An 18,069-nucleotide genomic window follows, 5' to 3' on the forward strand; every position below is an offset into this window, starting at 1 on the left:
GGTTAAAAATCAACACTGAAAAATCTTTTCAGAACAAATATTCAGTACCTATACTAGTAGAGTCAGCAATGTAGTAAATAACTCTAAATTATAATACCATTTCTTTTATGCTACACCCACAGCATATGGCGGTTACCAGGCCAGGGATTGAATCCAAGCAATAATTGGGACACCATGGGATCCTCTTCGTGACCCGAGCCCCTTCAGTCCAATTTTGAACACACTGCACCACAGGGAGAACTCCAATAATATTATTTTTAAGAGAGCATAGTTTTGTTTTGTTTTTTTAATTAGGGCTGCACCTGTGGCATATGGAAGTTCCCAAGCTAGGGGTCAAATCGGAGCTGCAGCTGCTGGCCTACACCACAGCCACAGCAACGCCAGATCCAAGCTCCATCTGAGACCTATGCCACAGCTCATGACAATGTCAGATCCTTAACCCACTGAGTAAGGCCAGGGATTGAACCTGTGTCCTCATGGATACTAGCTGGATTTGTTACCGCTGAGCCACAATGGGAACTCTTAAAACAGCATACATATTTTAAAAGAGCATACACATTTTCTGTGATATCTAGACAGTCATAAAATAAGAACTAGTCCTGGAAAATAATGTTTCAAAAGGAACTAGAAAGTTCTAGTTTCAACAGTACCTATATTCCCACTTGAACAATGTTATATATTCTTGCAGTGATGTGTATGGTAATTATTCCCCCAAGTTTTGATCTCATTTTTTTTATATTCAACATTTACTGAATGCCTAGTATATTTCAAGAATTGTTCTAGGACTTTCTGTCGTGGCGCAGTGGAAATGAATCTGACTAGGAACCATGAGGTTGCGGGTTCGATCCCTGGCCTTGCTCAATGGGTTAAGGATCCGGCATTGCCGTGAGCTGTGGTGTAGATCACAGACATGTCTCGGATCTGGCATTGCTGTGGCTCTGGCCTAGGCCGGCAGCAACAGCTCCAATTAGACCCCTAGCCTGGGAACCTCCATATGCCATGGGTGCGGCTCTAAAAAGACAAAAGACCAAAAACAAAAAAAACAAAAACAAAAGCAAAACAAAACAAAAAAACAAAAAAAAACCCACAAAAAAATAATTGTTCTAGGACTTGAGATCAGACAGAAAACAAAAAAAAAATAAAAAAACAAAAAACAAAGAGAGACAAATTTCCTCCTCCCATGGTAGCGTTTTTTACAACATAAGATTCATCCAACATGAATGTATCATGACATCATTCCTCTGTTCTTCTCAAGAGAGTAAACACACAATTTTCTTCTAGGTATTTTCTTTACAGGTTATGCTTCTTCTTGGCCCCTTTACTATTTGCTTCCCATCATATCCCCTCACCCATACACATTCACACACACACACACACACACACACACACACACACACACGCACACGCACACCAATGCATACACACATGCGGTATGTCTACAGAGTTGAAGAAACTTTCACAAATTCACACAGAGGAACTGGGACTCAAATCCTGGCTTCCTGGCTTCCTGGGGCTCTAAACCACTATATGTCACTGCCATTAGCTGCTCCTCCCTCTTCATCTTGTCCCAAAATGACGGGATGACAAATACGAGTGAGCAGAGGGGCAGCAGGGTATGGTAAATGAAAAAAATCCATCAGCTGGAAACATGGGATTTTGCCTGGCCCTGCTCCTTGCACCCAGCCATCTAATCTGAGTCTGAGTTTATTTCTGTGAAAAATTTCTGATAATGGTATCTTCTCTGACTGCCTTACGCCAGAAAATTATATATGGTATTTTAGAAAAAAAAGCCATTAAAATGTTTTTTAGAAAAGCATGATACAAAATGGTCTATTAAAACTACATAAAAAGACACTGTGTAAAAACAGGTAAATTTTGTCTTTCAGTAGAGCAATTATAGGTCCCTCTTTGTTAAAATTATTTTAGGTCATTTAAATTTTCTTCTTTTGGCTTTTAAAAATTTTTTGATTAACATACATTCATTGATATGTTCACGGACTCAGCTAAAAGATATGTACTTCTGCTATAGACCAGACATCATATTGAGATTTGAAAAAAAAAAAAAAAAAAAGTTGGTATAGCAAGCCCCATACCAACTTCAGCCACAAGGGAGGCAGACATCAGAAGTAAGAGAGGCTACAACTCTACTGTCTGCAAAAAGGACACAACACCAAAACCCTATAAAAATGAAAAGGCAGAGAACTATAACTCAGATAAGGGAACAAGAAAAAAAACCCAGAAAATCAGCTAAGTGATCTGGAGATTATCAGCCCCAAGGAAAAAGACTTTAAACTGATGATGCTGAAGATGATGCAAGACATTGGAAATAAACTGGAGGCAAAGATTGATAATTTCTAGCAAACACTGAGCAAAGAAATACAAGATTTAAAACTTAAGCAAGCAGAGATGCAAAATATAATAACTGAAATAAAAAATTCATTAGAAGCAACCAACAGCGGAATACAGGAGGTAGAAGAATGAATAAGCGAGGTAGAGGACAGACTAGTGGAAATCACTTATGTAGAACAGAAAAAAGAAAAAATGACTGAAAAGAAGAATTCCCATAGTTGCTCAGGGATTAATGAACCCGACTAGCATCCATGAGGACGCGGGTTCGATCCCTGGCCTTAATCAGAGGGTTAATGATCTGGCATTGCCGTGAGCTGTGGTTTAGGTCACAGACACAGCTCAGATCCTGTGGCATAGGCTGGCGGCTACAGCTCTGATTTGACCCCTTGCCTGGGAAACTCCATATGCCATGGGTGCGGCCCTTAAAAGACAAAAAGACAAAAAAAGAAAAGAAAAGAAATGAAGAGCGTCTCAGAGAATTCTGAGACAATGTTAAACGCATCAACATCCATATTATAGGGATGCCAGAAGGAGAAGAGAGAAAGGGACAGAAAAAACATTCGAAGAGAAAATAGCAAAAACTTCCCTAACATGGGAAAGGAACCACTCACTCAAATCCAGGAAGCACAATGAGTACTATATAAAATAAACCCAAGGAGGAACACCCTGAGACACATATTAATCAAACTGACCAAAATTAAAGACAAAGAGAAAATACTGAAAGCAGCTAGGGAAAAGAAACAAATAACATACAAGGGAACCCCAATAAGGTTATTGGCAGATTTTTCAGTAGAAACTCTGCAGGCTAGAAGGGAGTGGCACAATATAATTAGTGTAATGAGAGGAAAAAATCTCCAACCAAGATTACTTTACCCACCAAGGATCTCATTCAGTTTGAAGGAGAAATCAAAAGCTTTATAGACAAGCAAAAGCTAAGATAATTCAGCAGCACTAAACCAGCTTTATAACAAATACTAAAGGAACTTCTCTAGGCAGAAAAGAAAAGGCTACAACTAGAAACAAAAATACTACAAATGAAAAAAAAAGAGGAAAATACATGGTACATCTTTTGATATATGAACACAAGTCCACATTCTAACGTGACAGGCAAAAGTAAACACAATCATCTATTGGAGTTAAGGATTTTTTACCTTTCCTTTTATTTTATTTATTCATGTATTTATTTAGTCCTTTTAGGGCCACACCTGCAGCATACATAAGTTCCCAGGCAAGGGGTTGAATCAGAGCTACAGCTGCCAGCCTACGCCACAGCCACAGTAATGCAGGATTCAAGCCGTGTCTGTTACCTACACCACAGCCCAAGGCAACGCCGGATCCTTAACTGGAGTGAGGCCAGTGATCCAACCTGAATTCTCATGGACACCAGTTGGGTTTGTTAACGCTTAGCCACAATGGGAACACCAAGATTTTTTTCCCTTTAAAACTCCATCTCTAAATAGATAATCAACAAGGACCTACTGTATAGCACAGAGAATGCTACTCAATATTCCATAATAACTCACATGGGCAAAGAATCTGAAAAAGAATGGATATGTGTGTATGTATAACTGAATCGCTCTGTTGTTCACCTGAAACTTATACAACATTATATACCAAATATACTCCAATATAAAATAAAAATCAATAAGCTAAAAAATAAAAGACAAAAAAATCCTCCGCATTTAATGTTGTTTCTATATGCACTTTTGAAATCAGAAAATAAAGTTTTAAAAACACCCGTGAGTACTTGAGAGAAACAAGGTCTTAGAGGGGACAGCTTATCCCTCAATGATGCTGGACAAACGAGGGGCTGATTTGACATTTTCAAAAGGGCAGGCGGGCCAGCCACGGGCACTGCTGTCTACCAGCTCCAGATTACACGGCGACAAACCTCGCCAGCAATGGTCTGGCTAAACAGCTGATCTGATTAACTGAGTCAAGACATGCAGTAGAGGCCATGAGGAATATTTCAAGGTGATAAAGAGCTCAGATTGGATTCGACTATTCTATTTCAATAACATAGATAAGATCTCCGTGTCTGCAACTGAAAACAACAGCTCTTCCATTGGAGCCTAATGGTTTCACACACAGTGGTGGGAGGCCCTGGAGGAAGAACAGAAACCAGGAGAAAGCCACACAGATAATGCACCCGATGGCCGACACCAGCTCTGGCCTCATTCCAGTCCACTCTCCACGTTGAGGCCAGTGTTTTATAAAACACATCAATGACCATTCCGTCCTAAGCTGGACATCTTTCAGTGGCTTCCCACTGCTTCATTTCCCCAAGCGTTTTCTTCTCCTGGCCCACCAAGCCCTGGATCATCCGGCTCCTGTCTCCCCATCCTCCTTGGGCTTCAGCCCTGCTTCCTTCAGCTCCTTAAACTCCCAGGGCCCCTTCCTGCTCCCTCTGAAAGCGGCCCACCTTTTCAGTCTCTCCACTTCCGGTCATCTGTCACGTGGCAGCTTCATCGCCTCTTCCTGAAAACATCTTGAGCAGTCAGGCCTCTCCCGGTACATGCCCTTTCATAACATCAGGCTAGTTTCCTTCGTAGCCCTTATTATAAAATCGTAATCAAATATCCGTTTGTGTCATGGTTTTATTTCTGTGTCTCTCTTGGCTAAACTGCAGGGACCATGTCTGTCTTGCTTCCAGTTATATTCCTAATGCCTGGCACAGTGCAGGCACTTAGGATACTTACAGAACGAAAGGATGGCTAAGGGCCATTTGCAAAATGCAACAAAAGCTCTCGCCCATTTTAGATCACTATGGCAGATGGGCTGGACGCTGCCTCCTTAAATCTTCTTCCTGGCATTCAGGGGGTCACTTAGCAGCCTTCCTTCTTTCCTTCCTTCCAGCTGAGTTTGGGAGGCATGAGACTGTGCTCTGGCCAAAGGAAGGTGTGTAGAAGGGTGGGTTGCCCCTTCAAGGACTAGCAGCGGGGGGCCTCCACCCAATCTTCTGGGCCACTCTGTCCCCAGCAGTGTAGTGGAAACTACTCAGAAGGGGCGGAGCACCTGGGGGAAGGAGGGCAGGTCCCTGAGTTACCTCATGGAGGCGGGCCAACTTCATCGTACTGGGCTTGAGTAAGAAAATGAAACTTCAGGTTAAGCCACTTTGATTTGTTCTTTTTTTTTTTAGTTACAGTGGCTAGGATTAATTAATTCCATTGCTTACATCACTAAATTGATTCTCAGTCTGGATACAGAGTAAAGCTAATGACACTGAAGTAGACTAGGGATGTATCAAAGTGTTAACCCCGCTGAAGTTAAAATCCTGAGGTTTACCACCAGTACAAGAAAACTTCGATTACAGGATAAAGTCAGGACTTTAAATTAGTTCTGCAGAGTCTTTCCCCTCTTATTTTGGTCAAAGGGAAGGAAGTTCTGCAAGTCTAGGATGCAAGGAAGAGGAAACACACAGAAAAGACCTAAATATGTTAAAAATGAGATTAGGCAGAGTTCCCATTGTGGCTCAGTGGGTTAAGAACCTGACTAGTATCCATCAGGATGCAGGTTCGCTCTCTGGTCTCACTCCGTGGGTTAAGGATCAGCATTGCCATGTGCTGTGGTGTGGGCAGGCAGCTGCAGCTCCAATTCGACCCCTAGCCTGGGAACTTCTGTATGCCACAGGTACTGCTGTTAAAAGCAAAAAGCAATGAAATCCTGCTGTACAGCACTGGGAACTCTATCTAGTCACTAATGATGGAGCATGATAATGTGAGAAAAAAGAATGTATGCATGTATGTGTAGCTGGGTCACCATGCTGTACAGTAGAAAATAGACAGAACACTGTAAACCAGCCATAATGGAAAAAATATTAATCATTGTAAAATACAAAAAAAAAAAAAAGGTAAGACCATCAAAAAATAATGACTGGTCCCTCAATCAGAACTAATTTTCCTGCAGGGCCCAAACCTATAGGTCAGATATTCAGCAGTAGGCCCCATTCTTTTAATAAAAGTGCAGCAGGGAATCTAATTATTTTTAAAAATGCAAAAGAGATCACATTTCTCCCCTTCTGCTCAAAGGCTCTACGTTGTCTTTATAATAAAAGCCAAGACCCTCGAGGGGCCACGAGCCCTCACATGACTGGGTCACTGTCTATGTCTCCAGCTCCAACTCTGCCACTGTTCCTTCTTCCCTCTTCATTCCAGACACACCAATCTTCTTTTAGCTTCCGGAGCTTTGGGGATTTCCTCCCACCGAGGGCCTTTGTGTTGCTGCCCCTCCCCTCTCCCAGCTAACTCTTGCTCATCCTTCTGGTCACAGATCAGCTGTTACTTAAGAAAGTGGTCCCCAACTCTCCAGATTAGGGTGGAATCTTTACTGACTGCTTATTACAAACTTCCTGTCACATGTCCCAATTGTCTGGCACCTTGTAAGTTCTCAATAATCATTTGTTAATTGATGAGGTGGAAGGGCATGGGAGGCAGTAAAGAAATTAAAGGCAAGAAATTAAAAGACCTTGTGTCATGGACTAGACACCTTTGGCCCAATCGTCCCTTGAGATGTTCAGGCTCTGAAATGTTCCAGCTACCGACAGATCCTGGGTCTCTCAGATGGAACACTGGGACAGTCCCCAAATTAAAGCCCAAATGGTCATCAAGACCTATACAATGAGCATTTTGTAAAGAGGGCAAAAATGAAAGTGGAGAAAGAGTCTGTTCTTGGTCCACTTTCAGGTAATTTTAGGTCAACAACTAAAAAAACAAAACAAAACAAAACAAAACAAAAAACAAACAGTAGTAGTCACAAGTGACTGCAAAGATATTTTCTTTTCTTTTGTCATTTTTGGCCTCCCACGGCATATGGAGCTCCTGAGCCAGGGATCAGATTGGAGCCCCAGTCGTGACCTAAGCCACAGCTGTGGCAATGCCAGATTCCTGACCCCTTGTGCAGGTCCAGGGATTGAACCCACGTCCTGGCGACTTCCAAGACACTGCCCATCCCGTTGCGCCACAGTGGGAGCTCCTGCAAAGGTATTTTCATACACCGCAAGGCTACACAGCCTTCAAAAAGGACTGACGACTGTTACATACAACAACATGGATGGTTCTCACAGACAAAATGTTGAATGAAAGAAGCCAGACACACAAGAGCACATACTGTACGAATCCAGTTACACAAGCTGAAAACTGTCAAAACTAATGTGCGGTGTGAGAAGTGAGAATGGCGGTCACCCCGGGGGGACTGCTGGGAGGAGGTACAAGTGAGCCGCTGGAAAGACTATCCACACACGTAGGTGCATACATACGAAAAAGGCATTAGGCTGCAGACTTACGATCTGTGCACTTGACTCTGTATGAGCGGTACTTTAATGAAAAGGAAAAGCGGGGCTTCAACGCTGAAAACCCTTGCAATGGCTCTAACACAATCTACAGGACAAAGTCTAAATTCCTCAGGAAGGCACATAAAGCTCTTTGCAATCAGCCCCTCCAGAATGCTCTCGATTCCCACCGCGCACAGTATGCTTCAGACACATGGTTACCCCTGAATTCTCTAGATGGGCCATCCCAGTGCCCATGCTCCTGCATCTGCTATTCCCTCTGCCTACAAAGAGGTTGTCCACCTGCCAACCTCTTATTCCTCAGGGAATAGCCCCACTCTGCCCCCTTGGGGAAGACCCCCCAGGTTCCCAGGGGCCGAGTCAGGACCTTCTTCTCCTTGGCGCCCCTGTGTCTTTTTCATCCCTCCCATGATTTATGACAGTTATCATTCTGTATTTTAGGTGACATTTCACATGTCGGTTTCCCCACCAAACAGAAGGCTCCTTGAGGGCAAGAATCATGGACTAATCAGCTCTATATCCTTACTGCCTGGCATGGTGTGTGTCACACAGAAGGTATCTGATAAACATTTGTTGAACTTGAACTGAAAAATGCACAGTAAGGCATATAACTGGTAGCAAAGAACAAGTGGACATTTTAATCAAGATTAGTTTGAAGAAATTAAAACCTTTTACAGCACAAGAAGGTAGGGATATAGGTAAAGACTCAAAATGAATAGCTTAGTCTTCAAAAATGAGATCTTTTTTTTTTTTTTTCAAGTCCAAGTTCAAAATGTTAAATTTAACAGATTAAGGGGAGAGACATGGCCATGACAATAATTGAGGGGTTTGTGTTTGTGAGTGTAGAGCATAAATTAGGTCAGGATATTCGCAGTAATAGCTGTAATAATACCTAATTGCAGTATCTAACATTTATTGAATGCTTACTATCAACCAGGCAATTTGCGTTCATTATCTGATTTAATTTTCACAACAACCCTTTGAAGGTCTGCTATTAATCTCCATTTTACATATTAGGAAACTGATGCCCCAGGAGGGTAAGGAGCCTGCTGGAGGTCCCCAGGAGGATGTGACAGGATTCAGATTCCAACCCAGGCCTGTGAGGCTCCAGAGACATTTATCAATGCCATTCTCACGTGACCATCTCAGAGGCTTCCATCATGGGAGGGGGGTGATAGGCAGAAAGTGACACAGGCTCTCTGCCATGTTTACTTGAAGCATTTAAACGTCCACAGCTGGAGACCTATCCTTGGGAAAGGACGCCTGGGAGTCCCAGAGGTATGGAAAGTAATCTAAAAATAGGCCCATTATAAAACCACATATGAAGCTGTGTGGCAATTTCCTGTAAGGTATTCAACCCAGTACCTTCTAGAATAAAACAGAACCACCCTAGAGGAACCCACAAGATGTATCTGAAGAAATGACTGCCAATGGCCACATGCCAAAAAGAAAAAGAGAGAAAAGAAAACATTCAGATTCAACAGAATCTTATGGCAGACACATGGGTCCTGAAACAACCCATACCACACAACATATGAAATGCCCCAGCCAGCTGAATGCCAAGTGGTTTATTTTGGGCACATTGTGGACACAGTATACTTAGTGTAGCCTCCTAGGGTTTTGGGTATTAGAGTGTGTGCCATTTGCTTGGCCTCTCTCCCAATTGGCGGCAGTGCAAATGACCTCTGTGGCCACAGGAGACGATCCTCAGAAGAAGCACCAGCCTCTCAGAGACTCAGTGTGGTTCACTCCCAGGCCTGGTCCCTAAATGAAAAGGAAGAGGAATAAAGCACCCCTGGGTGAACGTGTGTATCCCTGGCACCTTTACCAAACTAGGTAGCCAGCTCTTTCCATGTTATTCCTCAAGTACTTTCCAAAACCAACATTTCCAGGGTGTCCTGCTATGCTGTAAGATAGCTAAAAAAAATGTTTTTTTCAGGTCATAGGGGAAGGCAAACAGACACATTTTTTACATTGACAGGCCTAGAAGAATAACAATGCATGGCCTGTATTACACAATGGGGCCTTGTATTTTTACAGCTAAGCTGCATTAAAATACAGCCAGTGGGCCCAGACTAAATCAATTTAATGACCTCAGGTGAGGACCCTAGAGATGTCCATTCTGAGAGCAACTCTTGACTGTGCAGCTTCAGCTGTGGTGACTGGGCCCCATCAATGTCTCTAAAATGTTAATGTGAAATGTATGTTTTAGGCCCAAAGAAATGACAGTTCCTGGACTTAAGGAAAGGAGAAATAGTTGATTTTATAGGGAAGCGTTGATTCTGTTTTAGTTACAGCAAGGAGACTTACATCGGAGTTCCTGTTGTGGCTCAGCAGAAACAAATCTGACTAGCATCCATAAGGATGCAGGTTCAATCAGTGGGTTAAGGATTTGGCATTGCCATAAGCTGTGGTGTAGGTCACAGATGTGGCTTGGATCCCACATTGCTGTGGCTGTGACGTAGGCTGGCAGCTGCAGCTCTGATTTGACCCCTAGCCTGGGAACCTCCAAATGCCATGGGCACAGCCCTAAAAAGACATGAAAAGAAAAAAAGAGAGAGAGAGAGAGAGACTTACATCTAATATGTTTTCTAAATGTTATTCAATTAAATTGTATAACTGTATACAAACAATAATTTGAACAGTAACAAATAGTGTGACCTATCCTGACTCCCTCCTAGAGACAGATTTTCCATAATATATTGCTTCTTCCTAATTGTTAGCTTCTTTTATAATGAACCACTTTTACCACTAATAATTTATTGCTATACTTTCATGTCTTTCAGTTTTAGATTCTTGTATATATTGGAACACAGTGATGAGAGAGAATGAGAACAAGAGGGCTGAGTGGGGAGACTAAAGGATGGAGGAGAAAGAGAAATAATGAGGACACAGAAGGAGCTATTGGGAAGAGGAGGAAAGTTGAGTTCAGATGAGAAAGACAAAAAAAATATCAAGGTCAGGGGGCTTGTTCCCTAATACAGGGAGAAAGGACATGCATTCAAGGCTGGGAGGGAAGGAACCTAGAGCCCTCTCATTAGTTTCCCAATGCAGTTGAGCATCAAAATGAAGTCAAATATACCTCATGCTGTGTTAGCGGCCAAAAAGTAAAGTTACCAACAGTAAGGTTGGGGCAATACAGAGACTGGCAGGAACTCGACCCCACCTTACTGAAGTGGGGGGCAGCTTAGAGGGTAGGAAGGCACTGAGCATGCTGGGCACAAGCCATCTCTGGAATTCAAGCAAGGGTATCTCTCCTGCATCCTCAGCACCTAACTTCCCTGTGTAACTAAGGCAGTTAGATAAAATCTGACCATTCAGCAGGTAGTTAAACTTATTACTAATTCAGCTCATCACAAATCTAGTTACAAATCTGATGATTTTAACGGTCTACTTTAAAAAACAATGTTAAGGGAGTTCTCATCGTGGCGCAGTGGTTAACGAAGCCAACTAGGAACCATGAGGTGGCGGGTTCGATCCCTGCCCTTGCTCAGTGGGTTAACGATCCCGCCGTGAGCTGTGGTGTAGGTCGCAGACATGGCTCGGATCCTGTGTTGCTGTGGCTCTGGAGTAGGCTGGCAGCTGCAGCTCTGATTCGACCCCTAGCCTGGAAACCTCCATATGCCGCGGGAGTGGCCTAAGAAATGGCAAAAAGACAAAAAAAAAAAAAAAAAAAAAAAAAAAAAAAGTTAAGATAAAGACAGCGATTTTAGTATTCCATACTATTAAATAGATTAAATAAGAGTCCTATTTCGTTTCTCAATAATACTTTACTGGTATGTTTCCAGGTAATTGTGTGGAACAGAGCAAGAGATTCAGCTATTTTAAGAAAAGTTCTGCATTAATGTGATATTTAGTATGACAAAAATAATGGCTGTTTTAAATATACAAGTCAGACAACCAACCACACAGAGAGTTGGCAGTGTCTTCAGTTCAAATCTGCATAATATTCCAGAGAACAAGACGGTTTTAAAAACATGCAGAATTTTGATGGACTGACTGCACATTGGGGTCACCTGGAGAGCTCTAAAACTTGATATTCCCAGGTCACATCCAGGGCAATGGCTTTAGAATCTCTGGAGTTGAAATCGGGTACAAAGAGTTTTAAAACTCAGGAGTTCCCATCATGGCTCAGGGGAAACGAATCCGACTAGGAACCATGAGGTTGTGGGTTCGATCCCTGGCCTCACTCAGTGGGTTAAGGATCCAGCATTGCTGTGAGCTGTGGTGTAGATCGCAGATGCAGCTCGGATCCAATGTTGCTGTGGTGTAGGCTGGCAGCTATAGCTCCAACTGGACCCTAGCCTGGGAACCTCCAAATGCTGCGGGTGTGGCCCTAAAAAAGAAAAAAAAAAAAAAAAAGAGAGAGCGAGAGAGAGAGAGAGTTTTAAAACTCAAGTAATTCCAATTTGCAGGTCCAAAACTAGTGCCACAAAGGAAAGCAAGACTGTCCCTACCACTCTGCCCTTAACAGACTCTTGCGGCTGCAAGCTGCCACTCTACCTTCTTTTAGCCCACATCTGGAATCTTACCTAATACCAGTTTGGATGTTTGCCTCCCCAAAGAAACAAACAAACAAACAAATCTGTGAATAAAATGTCTTTTGTATGGTCCACAACAGTATAACAGATATTTCAGAATACTTGTACATAAGAGTAACAATAATATTAGCAGTTTTTAATCGTCAATTGAACTACTTGCATACGCGAGGTCTTGGGCTGGCTATATCCTCCCACAGCTGTTAAAGGAAGGGATCATTAGCCCCGTTTTATAGATGAAGAAACCTAGCAAAGGACTGAGCCAGCAGCTGGAACTACCATGGCCCTGGCCTGACAACCTCTTGCCTCATCCTATCTTCAAAGCAACCCTATGGAGTAGATATTTTAGAGGTGAGGAAGCTGAAGTTCAGAGACGGGACCTCTCCCGGGGTGCTGTAAGTGCCAAGTGACAGAGTGGGTGTGGACTCTGGTTATGCCTGACTTCAGAGCCTGACTGATCACTTAAACACTAACTTAAGAGAGTTCCCATTGTGGCTCAGTGGGTTAAGAACCTGACTAGTATCCATGAAGATGTCCCTGGCCTTGCTCAGTGGGTTGCCATGAGCTATAGTGTAGGTCGCAGATGTGGCTCAGATCCCGCATTGCTGTGGCTGTGGTATAGGCCAGCAGCTGCAGCTCTGATTTGACTCCTAGCCTGGGAACTTCCATATGCTTCGGGTGCAGCCCTAAAAAAGGACAAAACAAACAAACCCTAACTTACAAGCTAAGCAGAGCCCAGTTTACTCATTGCCATTTTGCAAATGCCTTGAGGTAAAATCTCCTTTTCTTTTTCCTGACTGGCTGGGAAGGAGTAATCTACAGGCCCCCGCTTTGCACACAGCCCTGTTTCAAAAATTGACTCAACTCTAGGCTCCTCGACATGATAAGAGGTTGGCTGACATGATTTTAGTTATTCTCAGTACCAACTTACTGCCCTTGCAATTGTGCAATCTGAAAATTTATGCATTAAGAAATTTCTAGAGCTACAGTAACTGGATAAAGTAAATTCTTCTTTTTTTTTTTTTAGGGTACAGTTGATTTACAGTGTTGAGTCAATTTTTTGCTGGCATAGTGACCCAGTCTATTGATATATATGTATATATGTATATACACACACACACACATTCTTATTCTTATCCCATCTTCCATTATGGTTTATCCCAAGAGATTGGATATAGTCCCTGTGGCTGCACAGTAGGGCCTCATTGCTTATCCATTCTAAATGTGATAGTTTGCATCTTACTAACCCCAAATACCCCATCCATCCATCCCACTCCACCCACCCTTGCCCCGGCAACCACAGGTTTGTTCTCTATGTCTGTGAGTCTGTTTCTGTTTTCTTTCTTTACATGAAAAGAGTAACACCTCGTACCAAAAGGGTTCTTGGATGCATCTGGTCTAATTTTCTCATTTGTTTACAAATGGGGACACTGAGGTCCAAAAAAATGATTCCTTCAAATGAGCCACCAATTTTTTTTCCATAATACATAGACCAAGACAATATGCCCTGCTCATTGGATGTGGAATTAATGAGGAACACAGAAGTTTAAAAAAAGAAATTAAACATTGTAGAGTTAGATCACAGCGCTAAGGAACTAGAGGCCCAGTTAATTCCACTTCCTTCCAAGGACTTCTCCTATGAAAAAGATATTGTGCTCTGTATTATTGGAAAGCTATCACGGGGAAGAGCCATTTGGCTTAGGGACCTCATAATGCGCACATGTGGCATGATCTGTCATTTGTCTTTTTCGTTCTCATTCTCTCCCATGAGTACACAGGGGGTGACCTGTCATGTGCTGTCACAATAGACTGAACACAAAAGGAGAGAGAAGAATCTACCTGTCTCTTATTGACCAAGACATTAAAGAAACTTTCATAAACTTAAAACAATACTACTCATGACATATATATTTTTTGGTTTGTTTTTGAAAATATAGTTATGTTTTGTAAAGATATGTTTGCTTCCACAGTTTTATATGATACTATGTTAACACATAATGAATTTATTATTGTACGGTTTAGTTTCTAATAGATAAACAGTAGTAAATAAAACATATACAAAAAAAAGCTTTTGGGGCTTCTGAATTCTTTATAAGAATATAAAGAGGTCCCAAGGAGCATAAAGCTAAGAACTACTGCTTTACCGGGCCATAACACCTAGACTGAGCTATGAATTCAGAAGTTATCCCATAATTATTCTAAGTAGCAAAAATAAACTGTATTTATTTTTTGGTTAAACACATTAACCAAGTGCTTTTACACAAATAGCAAATACTAGAAAAATCAATAATGAAAATATAAATATTTGAAACATGCAATAGTTTTTGTAAGCCAGTTTACATTTCTCTATTTTTATTTTATTTTATTATTTTATTTTATTTTTTGTCTTTATAGGGCCGCGCTCACAGCACATGAAGGTTCCCAGTCTAGGGGTCAAATTGGAGCTGTAGCCAGCAATACCAGATCTGAGCCGTGTCTGTGACCTACACCACAGCTCACGGCAACACTGGATCCTTAACCCACTGAGCAAGGTCAGGGATCAAACCTGCATCCTCATGGATACTAGTCAGATCTGTTTCCACTGAGCCATGATGGGAACTCCCTCTCTATTTTAAATGTGCTAAGAGCTTAAAAGTATTAGGCCTTTCTTGAGTTTGGAACATCCCTTAGTAAAACAAACAAACAAACAAAACTACAAGAGATTGAATTCTTAGGTTTGGCATTGCCAACACTAATGGCTCATATTCACTGAACATGTATTCTGTGCCAGGCCCGTTTCTGTTTTCCACTTGTTCTCTCATTGAGTCCTCACATCAATACCAGAGGATGGCTTGTCTGAGGTCATCTTCTGGTCATCTGCCAAAGCCATCATGGGGCTACCCAGGTAGCCTATCTCCAGAGCCCCAACTCTAAACCTCTGCATGGACCACTGTGACATATCCAGTCCACTCCTGGGTTAGGAACCTTCCTCTCCTACTTGCTAGATTAGAAGGCATTGTGAGTGCAAAGGACAGCAGAAATACAATTCAGAAAGGCTCGTATGTGTATGACAGGAAGTGGATGAGAGTCTAAGGTTCTGCCTTCTGTTGCCTTTATATTGTGGGTTTCTTTAGGGCAGAGTTGTGCTCATTGGAGTTGTGTTATTTATTCATTTGGAAAATAATACCCTATGTGTGAAGTGCTTCAGGGCTGGGAGATCAGATGGTAGTTTTTAAGGATTTTTTCTCCCCGGGGAGGCGTGTGTCACAAGAAATTCTCATAAAGGCAATATGTCCCCCTATTTCCTTGTTGTAAAGCCAACTGCCTTACTCAGTTCTTCAGCACTTTAAAAGGAAATGTGAGACGAGTAGACAATGATACAAGAATGACAATAGGTCACTTTTCCCAAATGCACATTTGGACAGATGGGTGACAGAGCCAGCTGGCCTGATGTTATTATACCCAGATGTGGCACAGCTTTTAATCCAGGGAAATCTGCTATTGGGTGAGTTAGAATGTATATTATTATTATTGTAATTATAAAATACAACATATAACACTATCGGCATCATCATTAGTAGCGGTAATCTCTCACGGAAGAGTTCTCTTTGTTTCCACCAGGCTCCCTGCTCTATACAGACAACAGCCAATTTGGAAATTTCCCCCTACATTTCTGCTCAAATGCAAATCCTAGTTTTCAGAGAACTAAGAATGACAGGTACTCATTGCTTAAGCATCTTAACAGACTCCTTAATAGCAAAAATATTATTTCTAGGCAGATGGGGAACTCAGGGGTGGGGAGAATGGTATTCTGATTAATAAAATTAGGAGCTCTCCCTACTTGTGTTTTTAAAAATTTACCCAAATATTACAATTTTTATGCTACCACAATATAATGTAATCGCGTCAGAAATTACGATTCAACTGTGGCACACATGGAAAAAAAAAGTATTTTCACTTCAACTGAGAGGAGATGCAATATCACATGTGCGATTAGACACAAGAAAACCTGCTCTGTGAGGGCGCTCCAGGGATTTTGTCTCTTGAGTAACAAGACTGCTATCATTACACGGAACCCATATAATTTAATAGGTGTTCAGTGATAGGAAAACACTATTACCAATGTGAAAAAACCCTGGCCTACCAAGAAAAGAATCATTCATCTAGTAATTTCCTGAGTTTTTTGTTTTTGTTTTTGTTTTTTCCCCACATTGAAATGACAAAATGAAAGTTTCATTTACAAAAATATATGTTCAGGAGTTCCTGTTGTAGCTCAATGGAAATGAACCCCATTAGTACCCATGAGGAAGCAGGCTCAATCCCTGGTTTCAATCGGTGGATTAAGGATCTGGTGGTGTTGCCGTGAGCTGTGGTGTAGGTCACAGATGCAGCTGAGATCCCGCCTTGCTGTGGCTGTAGCGTAGGCTGATAGCTGCAGCTCTGATTCCACCCCTAGCCTGGGAACTTCCATAGGCCACAAATGAGGCCCTAAAAAGCAAAAAAATATGAAATAAAATAAAAAAAAATGTTCATACTTAAAATATGGAAGCCCAGAGTCCTAATATAATAGGAGCTTAACGTAGTGAAGATTAATTTAGCAATTTCATCTTCTTCACAATTAGAAATAATATTCGGAACAATGTTTTTATTTGCCTTTATTCATAATTTATTTGTGAATACTGATTTTATGACTTTCAAGTTAAATCTATAAAACTATATAATTAATTTTTTTATATTAGAAATTTGATGAAAAAAAAATCAGCGGTTTTTCTGCATTTATCCCCCAGGACAACAATCCTCCAAAGCTAATGAGAGAGGTACAGTTCCACATAATACATTTAAAATAATAATTCCAATTTTATGAAAAGGGAAGGAAAGAGAGAGATCTGATTTCACTTTCACAAATTTATCCAATGATCCTTAGGACCAAATACTATAACCCTCTTTAACAGATAAGCAAAGTGAAGCTCAGAGAGGTGAAGTCCTCGCCCAAAGTCTCCAATCTAATAAACAGGGAAACTAGGATTCAAACTCCTCCTGTCTGGCTCCACGACAATACTGCTTCTCTTGTTAACTGAGAAACTACGATAACCACAAAACTACATAACATGAGTAAGAGTCACTTTTGTTTGATGAAGGCGCCCGGAATGTATTCAAGGGCTCTTCATCCCAAATGACTTTCTTAATCACTAAAAGTAGATTTACTTGATTAAATTAACGCTCCAGGACCACCCCAGATGAATAAAAGCAGCTTTGGAAAAAGGGCTCCCATGGCAAATTGTTTATCAGAATTTTATTCTAGCATCAGCTGTCTATCCTGTATCTTCTATCGTTTGTGGCTAATTTCAAAAAGAACTGCAGTTTCACACTCTCTTTTCCTTCCTTCCTTAACAAGTTTGTTCTTTATGTAAAATATCAGTGTTATCTCAATTTTACCTTCGCCCTTTAGCAACAGCTTCCAGCACATCCATTTTTTTTGGTCTTTTTTTTTTTTTAATTATAATTGATTTGGAGTTCCCGTTGTGGCTCAGTGGTTAACGAATCCAACTAAGAACCATGAGGTTACGGGTTCGATCCCTGGCCTTGCTCAGTGGGTTAAGGATCCAGCGTTGCCATGAGCTATGGTGTAGGTTGCAGACGTGGCTCGGATCTGGTGTTGCTGTGGCTCTGGCGTAGGCCAGCAGCTATAGCTCCGATTGGACCCCTAGCCTGGGAATCTCCATATGCCGTGGGTGCAGCCCTAGAAAAGGCAAAAAGACAAAAAAAAAAAAAAATTATAATTGATTTACAATGTTGTGTTAGTTTCAGGTGTAAAGTGATTCAGTTAAAATTGAATATATGTGTGTGTGTATATATGTATATATATGGAGATACTTTTTCAGATTCTTTTCCATCATGGATTACAAGATATTGAGT

The 18,069-nt window shown here is 41.5% G+C and overlaps 1 protein-coding gene across 6 annotated transcripts in view; it reads right to left on the reverse strand.

Annotated features, from left to right (window-relative positions):
* Window positions 1-18,069, reverse strand: part of SCFD2 (sec1 family domain containing 2) — a 430,084-nt gene that overhangs the window by 190,295 nt on the left and 221,720 nt on the right. Inside the window, exon 6 of one of the 6 annotated variants that reach the window (XM_084972020.1) lies at window positions 7,120-9,400. The exons of the other annotated variants lie outside the window; for them this stretch is intronic. Within the exon in view, the coding sequence (XP_084828146.1) occupies window positions 9,372-9,400 (29 nt within the window). The 3' untranslated portion in view covers window positions 7,120-9,371. Of the gene's footprint in view, window positions 1-7,119; window positions 9,401-18,069 lie in introns of those variants that run through there. 6 annotated transcript variants of the gene reach the window in all.

The sequence above is a fragment of the Sus scrofa genome, chromosome 8, assembly GCF_054392235.1.
Source record: "Sus scrofa isolate SSC_HxYL_T2T_F1_AM1 chromosome 8, Sscrofa_HxYL_maternal_Yorkshire_Landrace_v2.0, whole genome shotgun sequence".
NCBI classification, from domain to species: domain Eukaryota; kingdom Metazoa; phylum Chordata; class Mammalia; order Artiodactyla; family Suidae; genus Sus; species Sus scrofa.